This window comes from Citrus sinensis, chromosome 6, assembly GCF_022201045.2.
Source record: "Citrus sinensis cultivar Valencia sweet orange chromosome 6, DVS_A1.0, whole genome shotgun sequence".
NCBI classification, from domain to species: Eukaryota; Viridiplantae; Streptophyta; class Magnoliopsida; order Sapindales; family Rutaceae; genus Citrus; species Citrus sinensis.
The window spans coordinates 22,759,036-22,783,056 of NC_068561.1; the positions used below are offsets into that span (position 1 = coordinate 22,759,036).

General features: G+C 34.5%; 4 protein-coding genes and 1 pseudogene across 5 annotated transcripts; 3 read left to right on the forward strand and 2 right to left on the reverse strand.

The window, feature by feature from the left end:
- Positions 1 to 1,151: 1,151 nt before the first annotated feature.
- Positions 1,152 to 3,981, reverse strand: LOC102613677 (F-box protein At2g32560-like). Its single transcript, XM_006482011.3, has 5 exons — positions 3,029 to 3,981; positions 2,801 to 2,880; positions 2,505 to 2,677; positions 2,263 to 2,337; positions 1,152 to 1,758 (listed from the first exon to the last, which is right to left on the reverse strand). The coding sequence occupies exons 1-5, from the start codon at positions 3,659 to 3,661 to the stop codon at positions 1,571 to 1,573; spliced, it is 1,149 nt and encodes a 382-aa protein (XP_006482074.1). The 5' UTR covers positions 3,662 to 3,981; the 3' UTR covers positions 1,152 to 1,570.
- A 5,451-nt stretch (positions 3,982 to 9,432) lies between these two features.
- Positions 9,433 to 13,969, reverse strand: LOC102613974 (uncharacterized). Of its 2 annotated transcripts, none has more exons than XM_006482012.4 (7): positions 13,810 to 13,969; positions 13,444 to 13,579; positions 11,770 to 12,630; positions 11,505 to 11,645; positions 10,276 to 10,367; positions 10,085 to 10,153; positions 9,433 to 9,889 (listed from the first exon to the last, which is right to left on the reverse strand). In XM_006482012.4, the coding sequence occupies exons 2-7, from the start codon at positions 13,565 to 13,567 to the stop codon at positions 9,560 to 9,562; spliced, it is 1,617 nt and encodes a 538-aa protein (XP_006482075.1). In that variant the 5' UTR covers positions 13,568 to 13,579; positions 13,810 to 13,969; the 3' UTR covers positions 9,433 to 9,559. The 2 variants fall into 2 exon arrangements, with proteins under 2 accessions (XP_006482075.1, XP_006482076.1); XM_006482013.4 differs by having other exon boundaries at positions 9,573 to 9,852.
- Positions 13,970 to 15,085: 1,116 nt separating this feature from the next.
- On the forward strand, positions 15,086 to 15,570 carry LOC102622975 (uncharacterized; annotated as a pseudogene).
- A 1,984-nt stretch (positions 15,571 to 17,554) lies between these two features.
- On the forward strand, positions 17,555 to 21,687 carry LOC102614459 (pentatricopeptide repeat-containing protein At1g80270, mitochondrial). Its single transcript, XM_006482014.4, has 3 exons — positions 17,555 to 17,701; positions 18,127 to 18,715; positions 20,028 to 21,687. Exons 1-3 carry the CDS (start codon positions 17,667 to 17,669, stop codon positions 21,273 to 21,275), a joined length of 1,872 nt encoding a protein of 623 aa, XP_006482077.3. The 5' UTR covers positions 17,555 to 17,666; the 3' UTR covers positions 21,276 to 21,687.
- Positions 21,688 to 22,385: 698 nt separating this feature from the next.
- On the forward strand, positions 22,386 to 23,325 carry LOC102614743 (hypothetical protein). The gene has a single exon (XM_006482015.4). It carries the CDS (start codon positions 22,582 to 22,584, stop codon positions 23,161 to 23,163), a length of 582 nt encoding a protein of 193 aa, XP_006482078.1. The 5' UTR covers positions 22,386 to 22,581; the 3' UTR covers positions 23,164 to 23,325.
- Positions 23,326 to 24,021: the final 696 nt, after the last annotated feature.

Below are 24,021 nucleotides of genomic sequence, written 5' to 3' on the forward strand. Positions count from 1 at the left end.
TATTTTGCTTTAAGTTTTGACAATCGGGCCATGTACCCTAATGGGCTTCATCTAGACTGACCTAGATCAAGCCCAATTTGAAGATGGGTCACTAGCATCGCACGCCCATCACTTGTGATTTTCTTTTCTTTATTTTTTAATATATAGGTTTTTACAAGAGGTGATTCTTTTTTTTTTTTTTTTGATAAAACAAGAGGTGATTCTTAATTCTTTACAAGTAGGCTATTCTATTCAGGGTATGGAAAACGGGTGCATTGGGTCCTTGTTTGTTTCTTGGTTCTCAATTCTTCTCTTCATCACGGCGTAGAGCGGTTTGGTAGCTCGCAAGGTTCATTAACTTGAGGTCACAGGTTCAAATTTCGTCTCCATCACAAAAAAATGAGGTTTGATCTCATTAATTATTAATTAATTTAATTAATTGACACTTAATCAATTGCTGATTTTTGTCTACCCGTATGTTACATAAAACGTAACTTAACAAGACCTTCGAATTCGTTTATTAAATGTATCTAATTTCGTTGTCCTGTTTTCTGCACGTAGATGGTTGACTTGTCCAAAATTTTTAACCCTATTTAACATGCTCTAAGATAATAATTCAATAACAACGGTAACAATCTTAGCAGTTAGCACTCGTGTACGTTAACAATAGACAAAAAAATTAGATTAAAAAATAAGGATATTATGTCTGATAGGGAGCAACTATTACCCTGTATAACATTCTTGAGTGGTTGGTGAAAAATTTTTGCGCGGCAGGATTTGAATTTTTTTGTGAGACAACATGCTTACAGATAAATAGATAATCGAATAATTATCAAAAGACCCGTAACTTGAAATTTTCAACACTAATATGATAATGATAGAATTACTAGACAAAAGTCACGATTTATGGTAATCTGCCGTGACCTAAATAGTCAGCTTTGATTACTCTTGATCTTAAAATCTATGACATCACTTGACCATTGGCTTCGAAATACTGCAACTATTGTAATGGAGTTTAGAGAATGGAGCTAACACTATAATTGACATCAAACTATATTGCTTAATATTAGCAGCAGAGACTTTTTTTATTTTATCGAAAGGGAACTTTCATCTCATTCTCATCAGAAATTATTATCTTTGCTTCCAAAGCAAATGTCAGACGCAAAGGAACATAAAAGAAAAATAACAAATCAGCTTTGATTTGAGAGCATAACGTCTCGTATTTGAAGAGTGTGTGGTAACAAAACAACTTCAAATCTCAGCAAATTAATACTACAATGCATATTTATGTACTTCTAAACAAGAGAGACATGCCTTAACCCTGAGTATGTTTCTAATTTGAAGCTGAAAAAACCATCCAGCTTCAGATAGTACAACTACTAACAATCATGTTCATTGCATATCTTGGTGCAGAAGATACATCCAAGTTTTACTCTTTCACAGCCTCTTAGTGAAGGGCTAAAATAATTTAATGTACTCTATGATCTTCTTCGAACTTCTCCTATGAATTTAATGCTTTGTAATTCACAGTTCAAGCGGGGAAAAAAAGAGAGGGATTGTGTATGTACAGAGTCAAAAGCCATTCATCGTACTATTCCAAGGCATGTCTTGGCCACAGGCTCTTCCACATTGATATCTCCTCCTCTTTGTAAATCTTTCTGATTCCTCCATAAAATCCATCAGCTTCATTGCCTACTTCCCGATGATCCTTCCTGTTAATCATCATTTGCCTCCATCTTGAGCCAGTCGGGTACTGGTTAAACTCCAAAACCACCGTATCTGTCGGCAAACTCATCTTTGTCAGATTCTTGACCGCTAATGAGAAAATTTAAACATAGAAATAAAAAATGAAAGAGAAGTAAGATTATAGAAGACGTGCTTGATATCAAGCGCATCGGTGGAAATTGGATGATCTATAAGATGTCCTAAATTTGAGCATGATGAATCACTTCAAGCACAATTGTAGCTGACAATCCTTTTGACCTCAAATACAAGCAAGCAAATCCTCAAAAGCAAGAGGCTTTCCAGGAAAACTACATAGTTAACAATAAGCTACAACCAATGGTAATGACACGATAATCCTCCAGGTAGAATATCATAACTTGACAGAAAACCAACAATAGGTCCGTAGGAAAAGCTACTGGATTAAGTGTCTAAACTGGAGTGGCAAAACAGAGGTCTAATACAGAGAATGATCAAGAGAAAAATAGACCATATACTCTTGCGTCCCATGTGCAACAAACTCATTAAGATTAATTACAGAATCTAATATGATTTACATACCCTTATAGAAGCAAAGGCAGTGATGTTCATTTCTACCACATGATTCCAAGTGCCCAACAACACCGTACCACCAACCTGCATTACAATACGCTCAAATTATTTCTCTATTCAACCATCATCGTGTCCAATTACCTACCGTTCTGGATTTGTCATATTTGAGAAAAAAACTGAATGAATAGGGAAGAGCCCAATACTATTCAGTCCACAATGAATAGAGAGCAAAATACAAGACAAAAACGCACCATAAGGAAATTCTTTGTTTCTTCTCCACTGGATCTCAATGTGGTCACCAGGCTTTAAGTCATGTAAACAATCTGAGTTGTGAAGAACATGTGAAGGAGTATCAACTGCTGGTGCTCTCAGCCTATCCCAGGATATATTTTCCTCTACCATTCGTCGTCCATGGGGTGAGTACCTGCAATACATAATGAATGTCAAAATTAAAGTTGAAAATGCTAAGATATGTTCTCCTCTGTTGATTGTAATTTGAAAATTCTGAATGTTCTAAGGTGTAAAAGATGGGAATCTCTTTCAATACCTTGCCCGAAAAGTATCTGTCCGGGAATCATAGCTGAGCTGAGCATCGTAACAAGACAGCATAAACCCAACATGCCCATTCTGCCACCAAAGAGACAGAGTTTAATTCCGTTGTCCTAGATCAGTATATAATAATAAAGCTGCAATCAACAACATGCATGCAAACAGAACAAAAAGGAACAATTTTTTCAAAGCTACAATTAAGGCTTGAAGCAAATTATTTAATTACCTCACGGTTATAGACCTGAGCTGGGAACCAGAATTTGCCACTTTCAAGAGAAACATACCAAGCCATGATTGAATCAACTGGTAATGAACTTCTCGGCTCAGTATTGCTCTCCGTCTTTCGTTCACTCCAAGAAAAAGGCCAACAGCTATAGAGAGACCAGAAAAATCCTGTTTGTTTCTTGTTATTCATAAGGCTTGATCTCTGTCTTGAGACCAAGTGCCATTGCCATTCTCTTTTGGCAACATCACCAATAACTCTCCCCCATTTCTGCTTCATGTGTTTCTCCCACAAACGATCACTTGTACATCTATCTCGAAGAGAACTGCAAACTCCAGCCATGTTACACAAACCAGCTGGTGAAAGCTTCTCAAGAATGCATTCCAAGGTTAAATCAGGCAAATCCAAGAGGGAAATTTTCTCTTTCTCCGTATTTGCAGGTTTTGATCCAAAACTCATCTTCTGCTTCAATGGCCTAATGACAAGGCCGCCTTTTTGAAACCACGAAACCAAAAAGCTTGATAATTCCCTCCAAAACCATGGAGACAACAATCTCCAATCACTCTTCATCGGTGGTTTAGCCAAAGACTTTGATAGTAATATGACAGAGAAACAAGAAATCAAGAAGAAAAGCATGGAACTCGGGAGCTAATTTCTAAATGGGTTGGTTCAGTTTCAGCACTAAATGCAAATGCAAGGGAACATATAAAAGCAGCAGGCTGTCAAATGAAAAACAATGGTGTCATCGTATGAGGGCATGCACATATTGAACATGTCACGCATAGGGAACATGTTGTGTACATAGATTTTTTACAAGGAAAGATCCACCAATGGGAGTCAAAAGAGTGTTGGGTTAGGAGAAATCAACGGAGTTATCAAGTGAAGCTTAAAGATTTTGAAAACCTATTATTAAAGTATTGGGATCTCTGTAGACACCTCAACCGACAAAACATTGATTGCTAGTTGGTTATGATGCCACCAACCTGAAGGCTTTGCTTCTTAAATGCAACAACGAGACCGAGAGGGGCTTGGCTGCTTTTGCATTTGGCATCTACATACACTGAATTTCCCACAAATTGTAACGTGAATTGTACGGAGTAGAGGACAGCTGGCAGTTCCAGATTTAATAATTTTTGAGAGGTGGGATGAATTAAGAAAAATCATGCGGGGGAATAAAATCCAGGGAATAGTGCTTGTTAGATTTGGCTTTGATATGAATCCATGAAGATGCCACATGTCAATCTCTGTGAACGTCTAGAGAAGCAGCCGAAAAAAAATAAATATTTGAACATAAAAAAATAACAGAGAATATTTAGATATGGTTTGGTTAACAGTTAACAGAAAATAAATATTAGACCCAGAATTAGGTGAAATTAGCAAAATTTCAGCTTAACTAGAAGTGCTTCTAAAGTTGGTAACCACCCATCAATCGGGTAGTAGACTACTTTCTACATCTGTACATTTTTTGAGTAAAAATTTTCTTTCAATTATTTGAGGTTATATCTTATTCATCTTAAGTAAGTTTTTGACTTTTAGATAGGTGAAGATTTTTACATTTATAGTAAAACTCTACAAGTCTATATAACAAGGAATCAGCTCTCATTATTTTTAAACAAATAAATAACCCAACAATTATATCCATGGAGACCTAAAACCCCTACTGCTGATATGAAAAAGAAGTGGACGGCGGAGGGTTGCAAGTAGGGGTGAATAAAAAAATCGTAGTCTTAAAAGTATCGAATCGAACCGGTGGTTTTTTCTAATTCGGATCGATTTTTATTTTAAAAAAAATCAAAATATATCATTTGTAAAAAAAACCGAAATGTCGGTTCAGTATTTGGTTCACTCAGCTAAACCGAAAAACCGAATTAATTTTAGATTTTATTCAAATCGACATGTGTTAAATTTTTTTTATAGATCCAAATATTGAGTTGGAAAACGCCTAAAATTGATGTTGATATTGATGAAGATGGGAGAATGTTGTTGGCGTTTGTTTCTAAATTTTCTTTTCATTTTGTGTTGTAAGTTGTAATTGTTGTTATTTTTATTTGTCTTTACAACATTATGATTATGTTTATGTAGATGGAATATTGGAGTTTGGTAATGTATTTTGAAATTTTAATATTTTATATTTTGTGAGTATCTTATTAGTAGTTAGTAAGATATTAGTGATAAAATGTGTTTTGAATACTTTGTATTTATTATTAATATTTATAATGAAATTAGAATGAACTAATTGTTGAAAAAAATTATTATATTTATGAGACTCAATGAGCTAAAAATTTAAAAATTCAAAATAGACATAATAGGCCTAAAATCAAAAAAATAAAATTAAACCGAATCGATCTAAAAAAATTCAGTTAAATTTAATTTTTATTGAGTTCGATTATTATTAAATACTTTTTATAAAATAACTAATTTAAATTAATTCTACTTAATTTTTATTCGAACCGTGCCCACCCCTAGCTGCAGGAGATGCAAATAGTTGAGAATTGGCATTTTCAAAAGAAAGAAAGGATAAACAACTGGTACCGCGGCATCATGATGACTGATGATTGATGAGGATGAGGATGAACTTGAAGTGGGACCTCTAATCGCAAAAGAAGAAAGAGACTGTTATCCAATTAATGGTCATTCATTTGAGAGGCTAAAGACTTGAGAGCATTAAAAGTTATTCACTTGTTTGATGGGTCGTGACCAATATGAATGTGATACGATATGTACAAAGCCATAAAAGCTCACCTCAATTCCTTGCCTAACTCCCACCAAACTCTCAACACTCACAACGAATCGCATTTCAGCCATGGAAATTGGGAAAACAAATCATGCTCAACAAGGTAAGTGAATAAGAAGACTGTGATTGTTGATCTCATGGCTTGCTTTGAATTTGAAGCCAATAAGTTCAAATTTTACTGGTCGATTAAAAAGACACTTGATGGGGTGGGGCCGTTGGGGGGCCCACCCAACGGCCCCACCCCATGTTGTTGTGTTCTCCCATGTTGTTTTTTTTTTTTTTTCACCTTTTGCCCTATTGATTTATTTATTGAATTTTGTCATTATCTAAATGTGGCAATTGTTTATAACAAGATGCCACCGTCTTTCTCTTGGTTTGTGGATTGGGATCCCCATTAATCGAAAATGTTTATCGCGATTCAAATAATAAAATCATGCTTTTTTTTTCTTTTTGGATGCATGTATTTGATGATTCTTCGAGCATGGTCAAATCTAGCCTACTACTTTTTTATAATTTGCTTCTGAAACTTCAATGCATGAATTTTTTTTTTTTCCTTTTGTTTTTAGATTTAAATATTGATGTTGAGTTTCTGTTGGGGGGTTTAAGGTTTTGTATTGAGTAATTACTTAAGGAGATAAATAAAAAAGAGCTCTGGAATGGACAAGAAAAATGATTTGACGAAAAAGAAAATGGAAGAAGAGGAAGGGGGAAATGAGAATAATAAGAGCCCTGTAGTGACAAAATTATTGAAACTTTGGGATTTTACCCAATGTTCCAACATTTTTGGGATCTCTTATCGGTTTAGGTTTATGTCTTTATTAGTTCATTAATAAGGGTTTACTTTGTTGCCAAATTTTTCTGGTTACTTTAATTTATCTAAGGAAGTACATTTTGCCTGGGTTGCTATTAAAAGTTAAGTAGAATGAGATGTTCCCATTTCATTTCACATTAACTTTAAGTCTATTTTTATATTATTATTTCATGAAGCTATAAATTACTACACATGATGGTGCCACTCACAAGAATATGATTTATTTCATCTACTAAATTATTATTAAAAAAACATACACACACACACGCAACTGTGAATAATAATTAGTTGTCCTGTCACAAGTTTATATGAATTTTAAAATGATATTATCCATCAGAATTAAACTAGTAAAAATATGAGATTGATTATATGGGTAGAGGGGACCACCCCCCACCCCCCCCCCACTCGTCAAAGAAAATTTTGATTTTGATTTTTGATGCTCCATATCTTTTGATTCACTAATTTAGTCTGCAAAAGAAGAAACTCAATTAGATTTTAGACCACCATTTCATAAAGGCCAAAAAAAAAAAAAAACCCACCACCAATAAGATTTAATATTAGTTGGCGTGATGTCAACATTACCAAATGGATTCCACGAATTTAGAAAAAGAAAGGGCCCAAAGCCCAAAATTAAATTATAGCTTTTGAAGATAGTTTAAGTGGAGCTTTAGAGTCAATGAATGAGGTTCAGCGAGCATTATGATTTGTTATGTTTTAGGTAATAAAGCAAACAACCAGATTTGGATTTTTTTTATTTTTTTTTTCCCACTCCTTCCTTGATTATTGTAACGAGATTTGGATGATAGGATAATGATGTGGGTCCTTTTTTTTATTTTTTATTTTTATTTTTTTTATGATGTGACATTGGGAATCTATTCCATGTGGCTGATGAGAGAAACATATATTCCTTAAAATTTCTTTTTGTTATTTTAGAATTTGGTTGAACTATTTAAAAATTTTAGTTGGAAAAAAAAAAAAAAAGGATGCTCGGTCCACATGTAGTCAACTCGAAGCTTTGCTTTAGACGAGTCATTCAAAACTAATTGCCAAAAAGCTTTTTCATATTTTTTATACTTATTTTGTCGATCACATGTTGGAAAATTTTCAAGTGGCTGAGATTATGACTTTAATTTCAAAATTGGTTGACCATGTTAATCATTCAGCTATTTATTCTTAGATTATTAAACTATTTTAATCAAAATTTTTTAAAAAAAAAACTTTTTTTTCAATGCCAAATGATTTCATTTGAAAAGAATAAAGTAATTAAAATAAATGTCAATTTCTTTTGGAACGTCCTCGACCACACAAGAGATTTCGAAACAGACAAAGTCATTTTTGCTATACCATGAGCTATAATTGAATTACAGCAGGAACTAGGAGTATCTTATATTGATTATCCTTTTTTCACTAAAACTCTAAATTAATTTCAATAATTATCCAATCCAACTCTCGCCTACTAGAGGTACCATTGAGAATGAAGTTCGCAACGTTCTTTAAATCTCACACTGTAATTAGAGGAGAGAAACACCAGCTTCTTCTTCAGCCATCTGACTTCACATAGCTGAAGCCTCAACAGTTTCCACATCTCCTGAACAACGTTTCTTTGATGTTGCAGCTGGCCATGTAAGCACTTTCATAATTTCTAATGATGCACCCCAAAAAGCAACAATACTGTCTTCTTCTTCTTCTTTTTTACAGCATTATTAAGCTTTTATACCAAGGAGGTTCTGGAGGATACCAAATATTAGTTCGAGGAGGGAAACAATTTTGCTAGAGATAAGTGTGCTTTGGTGACCCTCATTTGATAGACTTCAACAGGATTCCAAGAAGCCCTCATAAAACTTGAGGACGACCCTCCCTTGAATTACTACTATACACAACTTTATTTCGAGATTTCCAAATTGAACAAGCCTCCCGCACAAACAATACAAACATTTCTTTTTAATCATGTGATGATTGCCGGTTCAATCACATGGGATCTATCTAACCAACCACTTACAAGTTTAAATCTGGGTTTACAATTTATTTTTTCACACGTAATTTTTTTTTTTTTTTGTGGGGGGGTTAGTGCGCCTTGTGAAGCCACTTTATAAAGTTAAACATTTTTCAATAATAGAATATAATGGATAGAGAATTGTTAGATAAAATGATTCTAAATTATATGGACATGTAGTATGGAGAATTCACAATCAAATTATCAATTGGTTGTAAGATGACACACGTGTGCTTTATTACCGTGACATCAGCTTTATTGTACAAATAAAATGTTGAAAAAAGAAGCTATTATTCTCCATTCAACTTATACAAATTATTTGGGTAGTCAATCAAGTGGCTCAATCTCAAATCACTAGCAATAAAAAAACTATCGTATTCATATCCTTTGCAATAATGCAGGTAAATGTGACGTTGGAAAAGTTAGCCTAGTGTCCGAGCCCTGGCCCTGGCCCTTAGCCATAAAGGATTCATGCAACTGATGGTATTAATTATATCCTCCAAAAACCAAAACCATAGCGGCTTTAATTAGCTTTTATATTTGTTTTGGGGAACTCGGTGCTTTTAAAACTATGCTTCAAACATCTTTAACTTCCGAATTAAAAATTAATGGTTGCAACCACCGGACATGATAAGGTGCCGTGTGGTCCATCTGGGCTTCCTTTTGTTGTGCCGCTGTCACAGTTGTAGGAGACCTGCGCATTATGAACGCTCTGAAACGCAACTGGGGACCAGGTGGGGTTTTGCAACTTTAAAATCATTTCTACGACTACAAATACAATGATTTTGAAATTTGGATTCTTCTAATTTCTAAATCCAGTGGGTCAATTACTTAAATTTACTGTGTCTGTGTAAAAGATAAATAACACATTTTTAATCCGAAACCATTTTAACTCTTCTAATTTGCCGCAGCTCTTGTCACTACTGCTGTCTTGTTGCCATCATTAGAACAACAGAGACAAAACATTCAAGAGAGATTTAAAAAAAAAAAAAAAAATCAACAGGCAACAGATGAGAAGTTACCTAACAAGCCATATAACAACATAACAAACTGGGTTCTTAAACACAAATACAACAGAATGTCACAAAACATGGTGGAGAGAGACCTGAGACATGCACTCTTGATGCTTACAGACCTAACCCAACTGTGCGGCCATCTCTCCTTCGAAGTCCAGCAGTGTACTGCTTCTCCAAATCTAGCTGAAGTTCCCTCTGCTTCTCGGCTTGGAGGTGACCGCCACCATCTTGATCGCCGGGCCTGTGCCCTACGCTGGCATTGCCCTTCACACCCTACAATTGGCCATATGCACCAAGGCAACCTCAGACTCTAAAACAGTGTTAGTAGGCGAATAAACTCTAATTGAGAGCTACTCAGACAGGGACATCCAACAATTGGTTCTATTTCATTGTAACCAATGCAGGGAGAGAGGAAAAAAAAAAATCATACTGGCAGGATGACACTAGGGGCATTAAAACACATGCATAACAGCTCATACAACAAAAGGCTGAAAGTGGAATGTACCATGAGTTTGTTGAACTTCTCTTGTCGATCCTGATCACCAATTAGTGCAGTATCCCACCGACGAGCAGACTGCAAAATTTGTAAACCGGAATTTAACTAAACAACTTTGCAAAGGAAAAGGATAAACTGATGGTAAATAGCAAAAAACAATCCAATAAGATGGATATAACTAGGATAGTTTGCAAACATACCTCTTCTACAGGTGTGCTCTTTTTGTTCCCCCACAGTAGCTTCTTCTTTTGGTCGGTGGACATGTAACTCCCTCCAACAAGGTTTTTATTAACTGCACAAGTCAAAAAACTTCCAAGTGAGAACAACTTCAGGATGATCATGATTATTGCTTCTTTTACTTTAACGCGAACAACAACCAGTGTGTGCAGGAATTATTTCCAGAAGCATTTGCAGAACCACACCCCCCCCCCCTTCTCTCTCCTCTTGATACATAATAGAAAAAAGAAAATCCACCAGTGTAAAGCAAAGCAGAATGAGTTGCAGAAGTTGACCAAATGAAAGCAAAAATCAAACTGCGGCTACAGAAGTAACATAACAAAAGAAAAACAATGTCCAACTGTGCATGATGAACAAACTGGCCCTATAACCCAGCACAAAACTGCCCTCAAAAGACAACCATAAGGAAACCCTTTCCCTGTTTGAAAAAATGAAAAGGAAGCACGAATCTGGGAACTTCATTGATATGGAGTTTTTTTTTCCCAGAAGCAGTTGGAAAACAAATTAAATATGCTATCCAATGAATGTATTCCTGACTTACCACACTCATGATGTGTTCAATAGGAGTATAGGAATAAAGGTAAAGGACAGTCTGGCAAGCAATTATTAACCTCTCCAGGTAGAAGATAGATATATTATACCATCAAAAGTTCATTCAGAAACAATTAGCAAGAAAACCAAAAACCGTGCTAATGTGTGCCTACAGAGTTTAAACATTAACCAAGTTCCATGAAAATTTTCATTTGTTCGTGACCCAAAAAACCATACATGAGAACCAGAACACTGGGACAAACAAACTCAAAGAAACTGTTCATAATCAAAATCTTAGGAAATATTAATCAATTTCATTTGGCTTTAGGACAAATAATATTAACGACATCATAATTACAATGACATTAGCATCTATCGAGGGATTTGATAAAAAAGGAGTCAGATGGAGAACAGAGGATATAAAAATCAAGCACTTCACTCCTAGACAACGGCTATGCCAAATGCTAATTCTCGATCAATCCATAAACAGGTGAAAGAAATAACTCCAAAGCATTTGGTCTTGAGGCACAGACGTTTAAATCACAAAGAATCCCAATCATATAGTAAAATTGAGAAGTGCAATTAAAACGTTTCAAGCATTGTGTTGAAATAAACGCAAAACCTCACATGGAGGTGACATTAGTATGCAGGCAAATCATACCTAATTCTGCTGCTCTCATTGCAGCGACTTTTGCCGCATCTAAATCATTGGCAACAGCGTCATTGGCATGTGACTGTGCAAGAGCATCAGTATCACCAATATCCTGAGATTGCATTGAACTTGAGGACATCGTCCCGGCAGCTACAGTTGTAGATGACTTTTAAATTAATCATACAGCAATGAAATAATGATTAAATGCATATCAAACAAATTGAAACAACTATAGATAACAAGTAATGCAAGAAAATAAGAATACTGATATTACCATCTTTCACATTGTCAGCACCTTTGTCCCAGTTAGAAAACCTTTGTTTTTTGGTTGGATTTTCTTGTTTTCCACTTGCAAAATCAGGTTTATCTGCCCTGTGGTATCGGTCCCTGTCCCTATAGGTTTCACTGTCATTGTGTTTCTTTTTTTCCTCATTGGCAAGCTTCTGACCATCCAGTTCCTTTGGGTCACTCCTGTGAGCTTCTTTCAAGCGATAACTGCCATAGTCCCTCCCAGAAGATGAGTAATTTCGATGACCTCTGGATTCGTCATATGTGACTGTGCGATCATTTCTATGATCTCCAGAACTCCTACGATAATCTCTTTTTTCATCTCGGCCATCTCTGTCCCGCTTATGCCAATCTCTATCCAACTCTTCTGAATAGGCGACTGTGTGTTTTCTACCAGATCCAGCTCTGTCAGATGAAGAATCTTTATCTTTATTTTTCTGACGCTCTAGATATGATGATTCCTTCTCCTTATCCTTGCTTCCATGCCCAATAACATCATACTTATCATGGGATGATCTCTCCTCACTGCTCAAATAGTCTTTAGACCTACTATGATCCCTTGACTCTCGACCAGAACGAGAGGATAACCTCTGATAGTTTCTATCTTCATCATTTTCATGCTTGTCATGTCTGACATAGTCATCATGCTTAGAGTAATTATGGGAACTCCTGGACGATTGACGATCAGAATGTCTATATGAATCACTGCCTCTACCATGGTGACTTCGACCAGAATCCCTGTCTAATTCCCTCTCATCATCCTTCCTTCTTTGTTGATGTTCAGGGACTTTTGAAGGATCATCCCTTGAATAGATTGGACTAGCATTATGGTCACACTTAGGACTCCCTGTATACAAACAAATGTCATCATTAAGCACAAATTAGCCAATCAGAACTGCGGGTAGCAAACTATCCAAAGTACAAAGAGATCTTTAAAATAAAATTAGGACATCACTTCATAAAGCACTTTTGTTCACTGTAAAGCACCACTGGTAAAATTATTAATTTTTTTTTCGTTCTTTGGGAGAATATAGTAAGAAATATACTAAGCGAAGTAAGATATACAGATGTGGACCAGGTGTTACAAAGAAACAAAAAGTGAAAAAATAGGAAATACACACACTTAACACACATACATATACATACACACAAAACAAATCAAACATTCCATAAAAGTATCCACCCTTCCTACCCAAAAAAGTTTTAAACAAAACTGCCACCAAAAGAAAGAAAAAAAAAACTCCTTAATTACTTCTTATAAAAATGCAAATAGACTAGAGGTTGAATTGTCCAACCATAATCCCAAGGTTAAAACCCAATGCAAATGCGCAGGTGAAGCTGAGAGTTTTTCTATGAATCTACATAGACCCTAGATAACACATGTATCGTCTGCAACAAATCATTTCCATCCCGCAGCATAAACTTAACAAATTTATCTGCTACTATTTTACTAACTTTTAAAGTAAAAGGCAGCCACATATGGATTGTTAGAGATATATATAATTTACAATTACACAGCACTAACGACTTAATAATTACTTACTCATGCAACAGACGGTTCATAAGAGAAACCGTAGTTACCAAAAAAATTTGAAAACAAAGAGTATAAATTTGGCAACATCACAGAACTAGAATATGAAAGAGCATTTGAAAGACAAACCATCAGATGAAGACGACCCATTGGCCGGCGAACGACGACGATATCTCCTATTAGCTGCATCATTTGAAGGCTTACGAAATGACGCTTTTGTGTCCGGAGTATCAGGAGGCGACGAAGATTGCATCCTGAGAAAAACCTAAAACAAAATTAAAAAAATATAATAAGCATTCTCACTTCATCTGACACATTTTCTCAGCAGTCAAATGGAACCCAGAAATCCTTTCAGCACAACATGTCATCGAATAACAAAAAAATTTACAAAAAAAAAGGTTTAAATTCGAATTCACTGCAATAAAAATCGCGAAAATTGAAAACGTTATGGCTGAAGATTAAACGAAAGATACTGCGATAAAGTGAATACAGAACCTGGAGGAGTCTCTTGACTTCAATTGAAGAGATATTGGTTCATTGACTTGGTACCTTCTTCTTCTTAGGATCGATTTGGGTTTAGGGTTCGATCGTTTGTTTATTTGTTTGTGAGGGGAAATTTGGGACTTCAAAAGGGTAATTTTTAAAAACCTTCCTGAGGTTTAGGCTTATTACGAGTAGATGGCGAGAGTTAATTTATTTATAAAAAAAATTTTATCGTTAATTAATATTAATATTGACCGTTAGTTAACTATACAAAAATAATATTACTCTTAATAATAATTTGTAGATAAAAATAATTAAAAAAAATTAAAATTATTAATTATTTTACCCTTTTTAAATTATTGATATTTTTTTAAAGTTTCTACAAGAAAGATAAAATTTAAAATTTAAAATTTAAAAAATTCTCTTTAAATTATTGATATTTTCTTAAAGTTTCTATAAAAAAGATAAAATTAAAAACTTAAAAATAAAATAGTTATAATTTTTACTTATGATATTGTAAATTTTTGAAATTGACAAGGATAAAATTATCAAAAAATAGGATTTGTGCTTTTCGCGCCAACAATTTTAATTTTTTTTTAGTTATTTTCGTATACAAATTGTTGTTGAGGGTAATATTATCTTTGCACAGTCAACTAACGATCAATATTAAAATTAACTGATGGTATAAAATTTTTTATAAATAAACAGATTCTCGCTATTTATTTACAATAAGTTCAAACCTCATGGGAGGTTTTTAAAACTTATCCGACTTAAAAATTAAGCTATGTGCAGACAAGAGTTCTGATCGGCCTAGCTCCAGTATGCCGTGGGGTACTCCACGTGTTGCTTGCACATTATTTCTTAGAAATTCAATTTTATTCTTTTATAAAAATCTTATTCATCCTTCCTTACAAGTTATGGATATTTTCGGATACGGTTATATAGACTCCGAATGTACATTCATTTATTAATTCTAAAAAAATAACTATATTTTATACACTTTTTAAATACCAAAAAAATCTTCACTTAATTTTTTAAAAATTAATTATTTTTATTTACTTTACACACCCATAAAAATACTATACACACTTAAAAATTTTCTCTACGTGCTTTTTTATTATTAAAATTTAATTATTTAGTTATATAATAAATTTCACCAATAAACAAAGAATAATAAATAAATAAATAATAGAAACAGCTAACGAAACGGTCAAAATATTTCACCAATGAAAACATGGTGAGAAATAAACATTATAAACCAAACAAATAAATCGATTAACCAACATAATACACACCGACTTTGTTACGACTCAGCAGTAAAGCAAGAAAACGAAACCATGGTGTTGACAAATGGATCAGATCATTCTCAAAGCTCCTCGCTTCCTCCCAATCGCTTGTACCCATTTCAGTGAACAAGGCTTTCCACTCAACTGGAGTGAAGAAGATGGGGGGGGAGGGACGTGGGCATAATGAACCATACTACCTTCAGGCCAAGCACATGCTATAACTTAGACAGGATGAAACATCAGGGGCTGAAGATGCCTCTTCGTTGTTCTCCCTGCCTTCGGCATCGGTGCTGTTGTTCCTATTTGTGTTGTCATTTTCCAGCTAAGAAAGACTGCGTCTGGTTAAGACATACGGCTTATTTTCTTGGCTGCAATAGCAGAAACAACTTTGAAACGTACCTGTAGCTAACTGTTGCTGTATTGGTGGTTTTATTTTATGGCAATTTCACAATATCAAGGCTTTCTGTCTTGTCTTTGCTGCGGGATGTTTTCATTCTTTAGATCTTTAATAGGAATTTCATTTAATAATAATAATAATAATAAAAATCAATCAACCGATATAAACTTGTTTAATATCATCATAATACAACTAAAAAGGAAGTAGTTATGGTCATTCATACAAAAGTAATTAATCTTCCAAATAAAAATATATCAAGAAACTTTTAGAGAATTAGAGTAGCTAGACACTAAATATTTCCTTGAAATGAGTGCTACGTGTAATAATAGAATTACATATAGTCGTAATAAAGTGTCCTTAATAGTAATTTATATCATAAGAATTTTTGTAATAAAAAATTTATAAAAATATGAGTGTTCAAAATAATTTTTAGAGTGTATATAATCTCATCCTTTTCTAATTTTCTCAAATATAACGAAAAGGGTAAAAGTTCGTTTATTCCTTATATTTTAAAGTTAGTGTCCGTTTAGTCCCTATATTTTTTAAAATACCTCAAACCATCCCTACCATTAAATTATTGACACTTTTGCCATTATCTTTTGTTCCCTTTAACTTATTTTTATAATATTGCCCTATTATAATAATTTTTAGACATTATTAAAAACAAAAAAAATAAATTACCAGTTTAACACCAAAAAATAAAATAAAATAAAATAATATATATTAATTTTTGTGGAACACACTCTTGAGTTAAAATATTAATTTTTCTAAAAAAATTGATAATGTAATTTTTTACGATATTAATTTTTTAGACATACGTGAGCTTCCACAAAAATTAATATATACCTTTTTTGTTTTTATTTTATTTTTGAGTTTAATTTGATCATTTAATTTTTTATTAATATGCAAAAAAGAAAAATTATTGTAAAAATGTAATATTGTAAAAGCAAGTTAAAAATAATAAAAAATAATGGCATAAGTGTCAATATTTAGTAGCAGGGACGTTTTGAGGTGTTTTTAAAAATACAGGGACTAAATGGACACTAACCTCATAATATAGGGACTAAACAAGTTTTTACCCTAACGAAAATTACATAAATATAAAAATAAAAGAATATCTGAGAACATCTGAAAAAAAAAAAAAAACAAATTTTTTTAGAGAAACCATTTTTAAGTTATATTTAGTTCATGTTGGGCTATGTTACTTAACAACCAAAAAAAAAAAAAAAAAATTGGACTCTGCTCTTATAGGTGAGAAGAAAATTTGCATTAAAATTAAAAATACTAAAAAAAGGATTTTTCTAGAATTTTGTATGAATTTTTACTATATTAATAGGATCATTACGGTCCCTAGATTTAAATGTTTTAATTTTCACCATTATTTTGATTTAATGGATAAATGACTAATTACTTAATAATTAGTAGATAATATTTAATTTTATGGATAAGTTTTTTATAATTTGATTAATATATTTCTAAATCACCAACAAAATTAAAAATTAAAATATTTTAATATAAATTAATTTAGATGTGTAAATAACAAATATCGACTATTCAATCTTCAACAACACATGTTAATATGTATCATTTTTGTTAATCATAATTAAAAAATTATAATTTTTTGAAGAAAGATAACAATAACAAGATAAACTAAGATGAGTTGTCTTATTATTAAAATACATAGTTTTTACAAGAAAACATAGAAGTTTCAATAGAATATGCTTGTTTCTTTTTTTATTTATTTAATCTTAAAAAACACGCTAACAGATTTGATAATCAGTAAGTTTAAATTTTAAATAATTGAAATTAAAATATTATCCTTACTAATTTTTAATTTTGTGAATTGTTGAGCAAATCTAACAAAATACATTCATGCTACTATTAATGTTGTAATTGTTATAACAGGATTAGTGACCCTTTAAAGAAAGTTAGAGTAATAATTTTTATTACCAAATATCTTGGGGCTACGATGAAATAATGGACCTTTTTTGCCCCCTCCAGCCCGGCCCGACGGGGCCCAAATGTTTTTTGAAAGGCGGCCCAATTAATTTAACTCCCCAACCAAAAATCGTTTCGAGAGGGTTTTTAGGGTTTAAGACCTCACCTCACTTTTTCTCTGTAGGGTTCGAAGTTCATTTTATCATTTTCTCTCGCCTCAATTGCTCCGTTTCTCTTTCGTTTTCACCATGTGGGCACTCCGTCGAGCTTCAAATCCTCTTAAGTATCTCTCTTTCTCTCGCCCATATTTACTGGAATTGTTTTTTAATATATTTTGTTAGTAGTATGAAATTAAATGTTTTCCCATTGGATTTTATTTGTGTGTAATGAAACATAAATATTTGATTTAAATGGTGTATCAATGCGTTTGCGGTGGATATATTACGGTAGTTAATTTTCTTTGTTATCTCTACTGCTGCCGGGAAATGAGGAGCGTATTAATGTTGTTTCAAGAGTTCAATATAAGAAAAATGAAAATTTATTGCTAGTGGCTTTTGGTTGTATTCTGCTACTGTCCACAATTACTTGTAATTACACATCATCCGTGAGCTGCTAATATTTTCTAAGAGCATTCATATAACAGCGTGATGCCCTTGATTGTTTTTTGCTAAAAGATGAGATAATATATTTTTTTTCTCCTGGTTTTAGGAGTCAGGGATTTGGACTTGGAACTGCTCGTGCTTGTTGCTCAAGATTAGAAGTATTGTGTGGTTGTGTGGACGATGAAGCTGTTATTCTTGCATCTCCAAGAGCAGTTTCTGATGGACGTTTACCTTTATTGAGATTTTACCACCAGCCTCATGATTGTTCAATTTTCTTCGGTGGGAGGCGTGGCCTTTCCTCACAAGCCGGTGCAGAAAGCAGTGGAGAAGAAGATGACTGGGAAGAAGGGTTTTCTGAACTTGAAACACCTGCTACTACTGATGCTGTGCAAAAGAGTATTGCCGATGATGAAAAGGAAGATGGATTAATTTCTGAGTCTGAACTCTCTGGTGATCATGATGATATTGAAAATGATCTCGAGTTATCAGAAACGGAGACTGAGCCAAGTAGGAAAACCACACCAAGTAAGAGGAAGCTCTCAAAACTGTTCAAAGCCATCATGGATGCTCCAGATATTTCTAATAATAGTACTCTTACTACATATGTTGAAGAAGGCAATGATTTGAGCCGTGCTGAGATTTCATTAGCCATGGCCAATCTTCGTACGCGTCGAATGTACGGGAAAGCCTTGCAGGTGATTTGGCATTCTTGTATTATGAATTTCATTTTCCTTTATGTGATGCCGTCAATTGGTTTATTTTGTGTTCAATTACTGATATTTCAGGCATTTGCTATACTTTGTGTAGACACATAGAACATAGAAATGATGCAGTCCATTTGCTTGAAAGCATACATTTCATTTTTATTATCTCTGAAAGATTCCCATACGGTTATTACATTATGGTTGGATCTTGATTCTTGAATTTTCTCTTGTGCTATCAACCTCTTGGGGTGGTACAAGAGGTCTGAAGTTTGAATCTGCTCACATGGATGGGGTGGGTGTTTTACTTCGAGTCATTCTATGCTTTGCAAAGAAAGAGAGAGAAAAAAATCTTTCTGTTGCCAGTCATATTGTACAGGTTCAACATTGGACAGAGCTTGATTTTGGAACCTGCTCATGTTGTTGCTATAAGATTGTATATAACCGCAAAAAATTACAAACTGTAATTGTAGTAATATAATCTTGTAGTACGAATATTTGTTTTTCATATAGGTTATTGTGAAATTTGATAACTAGGTTCGTCTGGGGACCAGTTAGGGCTGCTAGATTTGATTGGATGAAGGGAACGCTAAAAAGATATTTATGCCTAGGTGAAGTTTACCTAGAATATAGTCTCTGGTTATGATACATTCTTGCTGTAGTTTACCCCATTCTAGGAATTAAGTCAATGAACAAGCTCTTCCTGTAAGTGTGACGTTTATTTTGGTGGATAAATTTGGCATTTTCGGAACTTGACAGGCCAGACTTGCTTCATTACTCATCTTTGTGCTTCCTTTGCTTATTTTCTAGGAATAAAGAAATTTTATTGACACAAGAAGAAATGACAAACGGAGATTTTCAAAACACCCAAAACAATAACATAATTACTTCAACTTACACGGGAAGCCTCAATGTGAGCATACAACCAACCTGTTGGTCTTCTCCTCTGAAATGCATCATATGTGTTAAGCTTAACAAGTGATGCCAACCAAGCTACAATTTGGATCCTTGGAGGCACCGTAGCCTTCCAAATCACTCTTGCTGGTTGAAACAAGGAACCACAGAATCATAATGCTAATTTGTACTGATTTTATTTACTAGCACAGCATCTGTGGGTGTGCATGTACATGTCTGTTGAAACAAGGAACCACAGAATCATAATGCTAATTTGTACTGATTTTATTTACTAGCACAGCATCTGTGGGTGTGCATGTACATGTCTGTTCTTTTGTTCTGATTCAGATTGTTCTTGTCCTGCTGCATATTTTTGCTTTAGTTAGCATTTAACACAGTATTGATATCTCAGTTCTCAGAGTGGTTGGAGACAAATAAGAAGCTTGATTTCATTGAGAGAGATTATGCTTCTCGTCTTGATTTAATTGCAAAGTTACGTGGCCTCCAAAAGGCAGAAAGCTATATCCAGAAGATCCCAGAATCCTTCAGAGGGGAGGTAGTCTACCGAACTTTGTTGGCCAGCTGTGTTGCTGGCAACAATGTGAAGAAAGCAGAAGAAGTATTCAATAGAATGAAGGACAAAGGATTTCCAGTTACATCATTTGCTTGCAATCAGCTGCTCATTCTCTATAAGAGACTTGACAAAAAGAAAGTAGCTGATGTCTTATTATTAATGGAGAAAGAAAATGTCAAGCTCACTCAATTCAGTTACAAAATCTTAATAGACATCAAAGGCCGATCCAATGATTTAACTGGGATGGATCAAGTTGTTGAGGCAATGAAGTCTGAAGGCATTGAACCTGACTCCGGCACACTAGCAATCTTGGCTAAGCACTATGTCTCTGGTGGGCGCAAAGAAAAAGCTGAGGCTATTCTGAAAGAGATGGAAGGGGACAACTTAAAGGAACACCGTTGGACATGTCGGCTCTTGCTTCCCCTTTACGCAGAGCTTGGGAAGGCTGATCAGGTGGCGAGAATTTGGAAGTTGTGTGAATCAAATCCTTGGCTTGACGTGTGCATGGCTGCTATTGAAGCTTGGGGAAAGCTAAACAAAGTCGAGGAAGCGGAGGCAGTTTTCAAAAAAATGTCTAAGACATGGAAGAAACTCTCTACAAAGCATTATACTGCACTCTTGAAGGTTTATGCAGATCATAAGATGTTATCCAAAGGGAAAGATTTGGTTAAGCAAATGGCAGAAAGTGGTTGTCATATTGGACCGTTGGCTTGGGATGCTCTCGTGAAGCTGCATGTGGAAGGAGGAGAGGTTGAAAAGGCTGACTCTATTCTGCTTAAGGCACAGCAGCAAAACAAATTCAAACCTATGTTCAGTTCTTATATGCTCATCATGGATCAATATGCAAAACGGGGTGATATCCATAGCACAGAAAAGATTTTCCATAGGATGAGGCAGGTTGGTTATGTGGCTCGATTCAAGCAATTCCAAACATTAGTCCAAGCATATATAAATGCGAAGACTCCAGCATATGGAATTAGGGATAGAATGAGAGCAGATAATGTATTCCCAAACAAGGCTTTAGCAGCACAAGTGGCTCAGGTTGATGCATTTAGGAAGACAGCGGTGTCAGAGTTGCTTGACTAAGGCTTTCACTCATTCTGGACGTCCAAGTCTTTATCTATGCACAGCCTATATCTGTCTTATAGAGAGACATTTTTAATTGCTTGTATTGACACTTCTAGGATTTCAAGAATTAAGCTGCTAGTTGTTCTTAGTTTATTTGTCTTTCTTAAAAGTTGGCTTCCCCTCTTGGTCGCAAATATAAATGCAGCTATCAAGGATTTCAAGAGTTGAGCTGATAGTCATGCCTAGTTTATTTGTATTTTTCAAAAGTTGGCTTCCCCTCTTGTTGGTCGCAAATCTAAACGCAGCTTTCAAGGATTTTAAGAGTTAAGCTGCTAGTTTTATTTATATTGTCAAAAGTTGGCTTCCCCTCTTGGCTTGATGAAGTGTGATAAGAGAAAATAGAGATCCAGTAACTAAGTCTTTCAGATCATTGATACCATTATACAGAATGCATGGGGCCTTGGTTCGTTGGCGATCTGGTCACATATATGCATTAGCTCTATCGCTCTATTGCTGGTCGCTAAGAATGTCTACCGTTTGAAGCACGATTTGCTGTGTTATTCTACTGAGCTCTGTCCCCCAGTTTAGCATTTTATGTAGAATTTTATTTTGACTTCTGAACTTGAGCTCGCGAAATTGTTGAAAATATATTAAAAGTATGTTGAGATATCTACTGACACTGACACGATTAAAATCTTCTGGCGTTTGACTGTTCACTTTCTTTCTATTTAGACAAGTCATAAGAACGCTTTATGCTGGATTTTTAGAACAAACCAGCTGAGTTTTTATGAAAAGAGACTCTAAAGTACAAAAGAAGTAAAGTATTAATGTATATATGTATAAATAGTGTTCTTCTTTAATGAAGATATCCTCATCTTATTAACTTTTACACTAAAATATAAAAAAAAAATATATATATATATATATATATATATTTTAAGATATTAAAAATTATATTTGTTATTTATTAATATATTAAAATTTATTTATTTTTATTTGTTTATCAGTGGTAATCAATAAAGTCAAAATGTCCTCACTTTAAAATTGGGTGTAGTAAGTATATGTAATTGAGTGTAGTATTTCCCGTTCATTACAACCTCGTCTCCGACCTAATGCCAACATTAAGCTTTAAGTGGACCCCAATGCCAGTTTTCTTTATTCAATTCTGACAACAAAATCCTCCAAAGACGGACCCCTTACACATACCTTTCTTCGCAAAAACTTGATCCACCAGGCAAAATAATAAATAAAAACCACCCTCGCTCTCTGCAGCCAACTTTTTCAAAACTGAATAGCGTGGAGGTTGATATCTCCACATATCCTCATGCCAATTACAACAACATCCTTCAACTCTTTCATGGCCAAAAAGAAGCCCAGAAGCAGCACGGATGAATTGGCTGTTGTCAAAGCTGCTGCATGGGCATGGTACCAACGTGGCTCTGGCTCTGAAGGCAAGCCTATGGGTGATTTTGATGTTGCAAGAACACGGAGGGTTGTTTATAAGCCTTCACGTTACAAGCTGGAAGCCATGAGAATCTCAGAGCAAGAAGAAGCTCAAGCTGCTGCTGCAGAAGATAGTATTAGTATTGATAATACTAATCATTCTCTTCTCGACAGATATGAGATTGAGAGCATTTCCAAGAGATTTGATCAGCTTATAAACTCAAGTACTGCTACGAAATTGTTGAAAAATGCTTCACAGAGCAGTCAGAGAACTAACGGGTTAACGATGAATAAGAAAAAGTCCAAGATTCGGAAAGGTTTCTGGCCGAGGCATGCAGTTGTTTGTGGCACAAGGCAAGATGCCGTGATGGATCCAAGAATTTATGGCGTTAGTCGGCAGCCCGAAAAGCGTGCTCCGATGGTTAAATTGGCTACCTGTCGGCCACGGCTTACTCATGCTTAACCAATTAATTTGCATTATTGGGTTCCTGGTATGGTCGTTGGCTATAATTAATTCGCAATTTTTTTTACTACTTTTGAGTTTGAGATGACTACACAGCAAGTCAGCAAGTAGACATGTAACCTGTACATTTTGGTATAATTTAGTATTGCTTTCTTTCTTTTATTTTCGTGCCAAAATCAATGATATGAAATTATAAATGGTATTAATCTGAGGAAGGTTTCATGGCTGTATATTTTTGTGCATGCGCAACGGTTCACATGGGTTTTCCACGGGTCCTGTTACTGTTAGTGACTGATATCTAATTTGTATTATGCTCATTGTCTTTTGTTAGGAAGGAGACAGAAATTTCATTTTCATAAATCAGAATTGTGAATTTCGTTAGGAACAAGAAAACGAAAAGATTACAAAATGGTACCCACCATTTTTTATGCGGTTGATGAATTATTGTACATTTTGTGTGTAGTGCCTGGCTTGGCCCCAGAGAAGAAAATGATTGGATTTACAGGCCCTTTCTAACTTGTTGGGTACAATTTTTTTTTTCTCTCGTGCAATTTTGAATTTTTGATGAGTAAACAGTAAATATAGTTTGGTAATTATGTAGATCACGTTTAGTATTTAGCATTTATTTCGCTCCAATTCCATTGAATCTGATTACTTGAATGCGGTGAACCTCCTTCACGGGAAAATTTTTCAGCAAGTGGGGCAGTTGCATTGGATCATAAATGAAATTAACACTAAAGCTCTCGCAGGCTGTAGCAAATACATCCTAAGACTGTGAAATAAGAGGTCATTTCACTGTTTAGCTCGCATGTGGACTCATCTCTTTTGTAACCTCATATTTCGTATTTTGGATATTTA

Coding starts and splice junctions, on each gene's coding strand:
- LOC102613677 (XM_006482011.3), bottom strand. CDS start 3,661: ATGCTTTTCTTCTTGATTTCTTGTTTCTCTGTCATATTACTATCAAAG. Junction 2,881..3,028: donor CTCAGGTCTATAACCGTGAG/GTAATTAAATAA, acceptor CTTTGGTGGCAG/AATGGGCATGTTGGGTTTAT. Junction 2,338..2,504: donor AAACAAAGAATTTCCTTATG/GTGCGTTTTTGT, acceptor ATTGTAATGCAG/GTTGGTGGTACGGTGTTGTT.
- LOC102613974 (XM_006482012.4), bottom strand. CDS start 13,567: ATGCAATCTTCGTCGCCTCCTGATACTCCGGACACAAAAGCGTCATTT. Junction 12,631..13,443: donor TGGGTCGTCTTCATCTGATG/GTTTGTCTTTCA, acceptor GTTTGTATACAG/GGAGTCCTAAGTGTGACCAT. Junction 10,154..10,275: donor AGAGCACACCTGTAGAAGAG/GTATGTTTGCAA, acceptor CAAATTTTGCAG/TCTGCTCGTCGGTGGGATAC.
- LOC102614459 (XM_006482014.4), top strand. CDS start 17,667: ATGTGGGCACTCCGTCGAGCTTCAAATCCTCTTAA. Junction 17,702..18,126: donor CGAGCTTCAAATCCTCTTAA/GTATCTCTCTTT, acceptor TCCTGGTTTTAG/GAGTCAGGGATTTGGACTTG. Junction 18,716..20,027: donor TGTACGGGAAAGCCTTGCAG/GTGATTTGGCAT, acceptor TTGATATCTCAG/TTCTCAGAGTGGTTGGAGAC.
- LOC102614743 (XM_006482015.4), top strand. CDS start 22,582: ATGCCAATTACAACAACATCCTTCAACTCTTTCATGGCCAAAAAGAAG.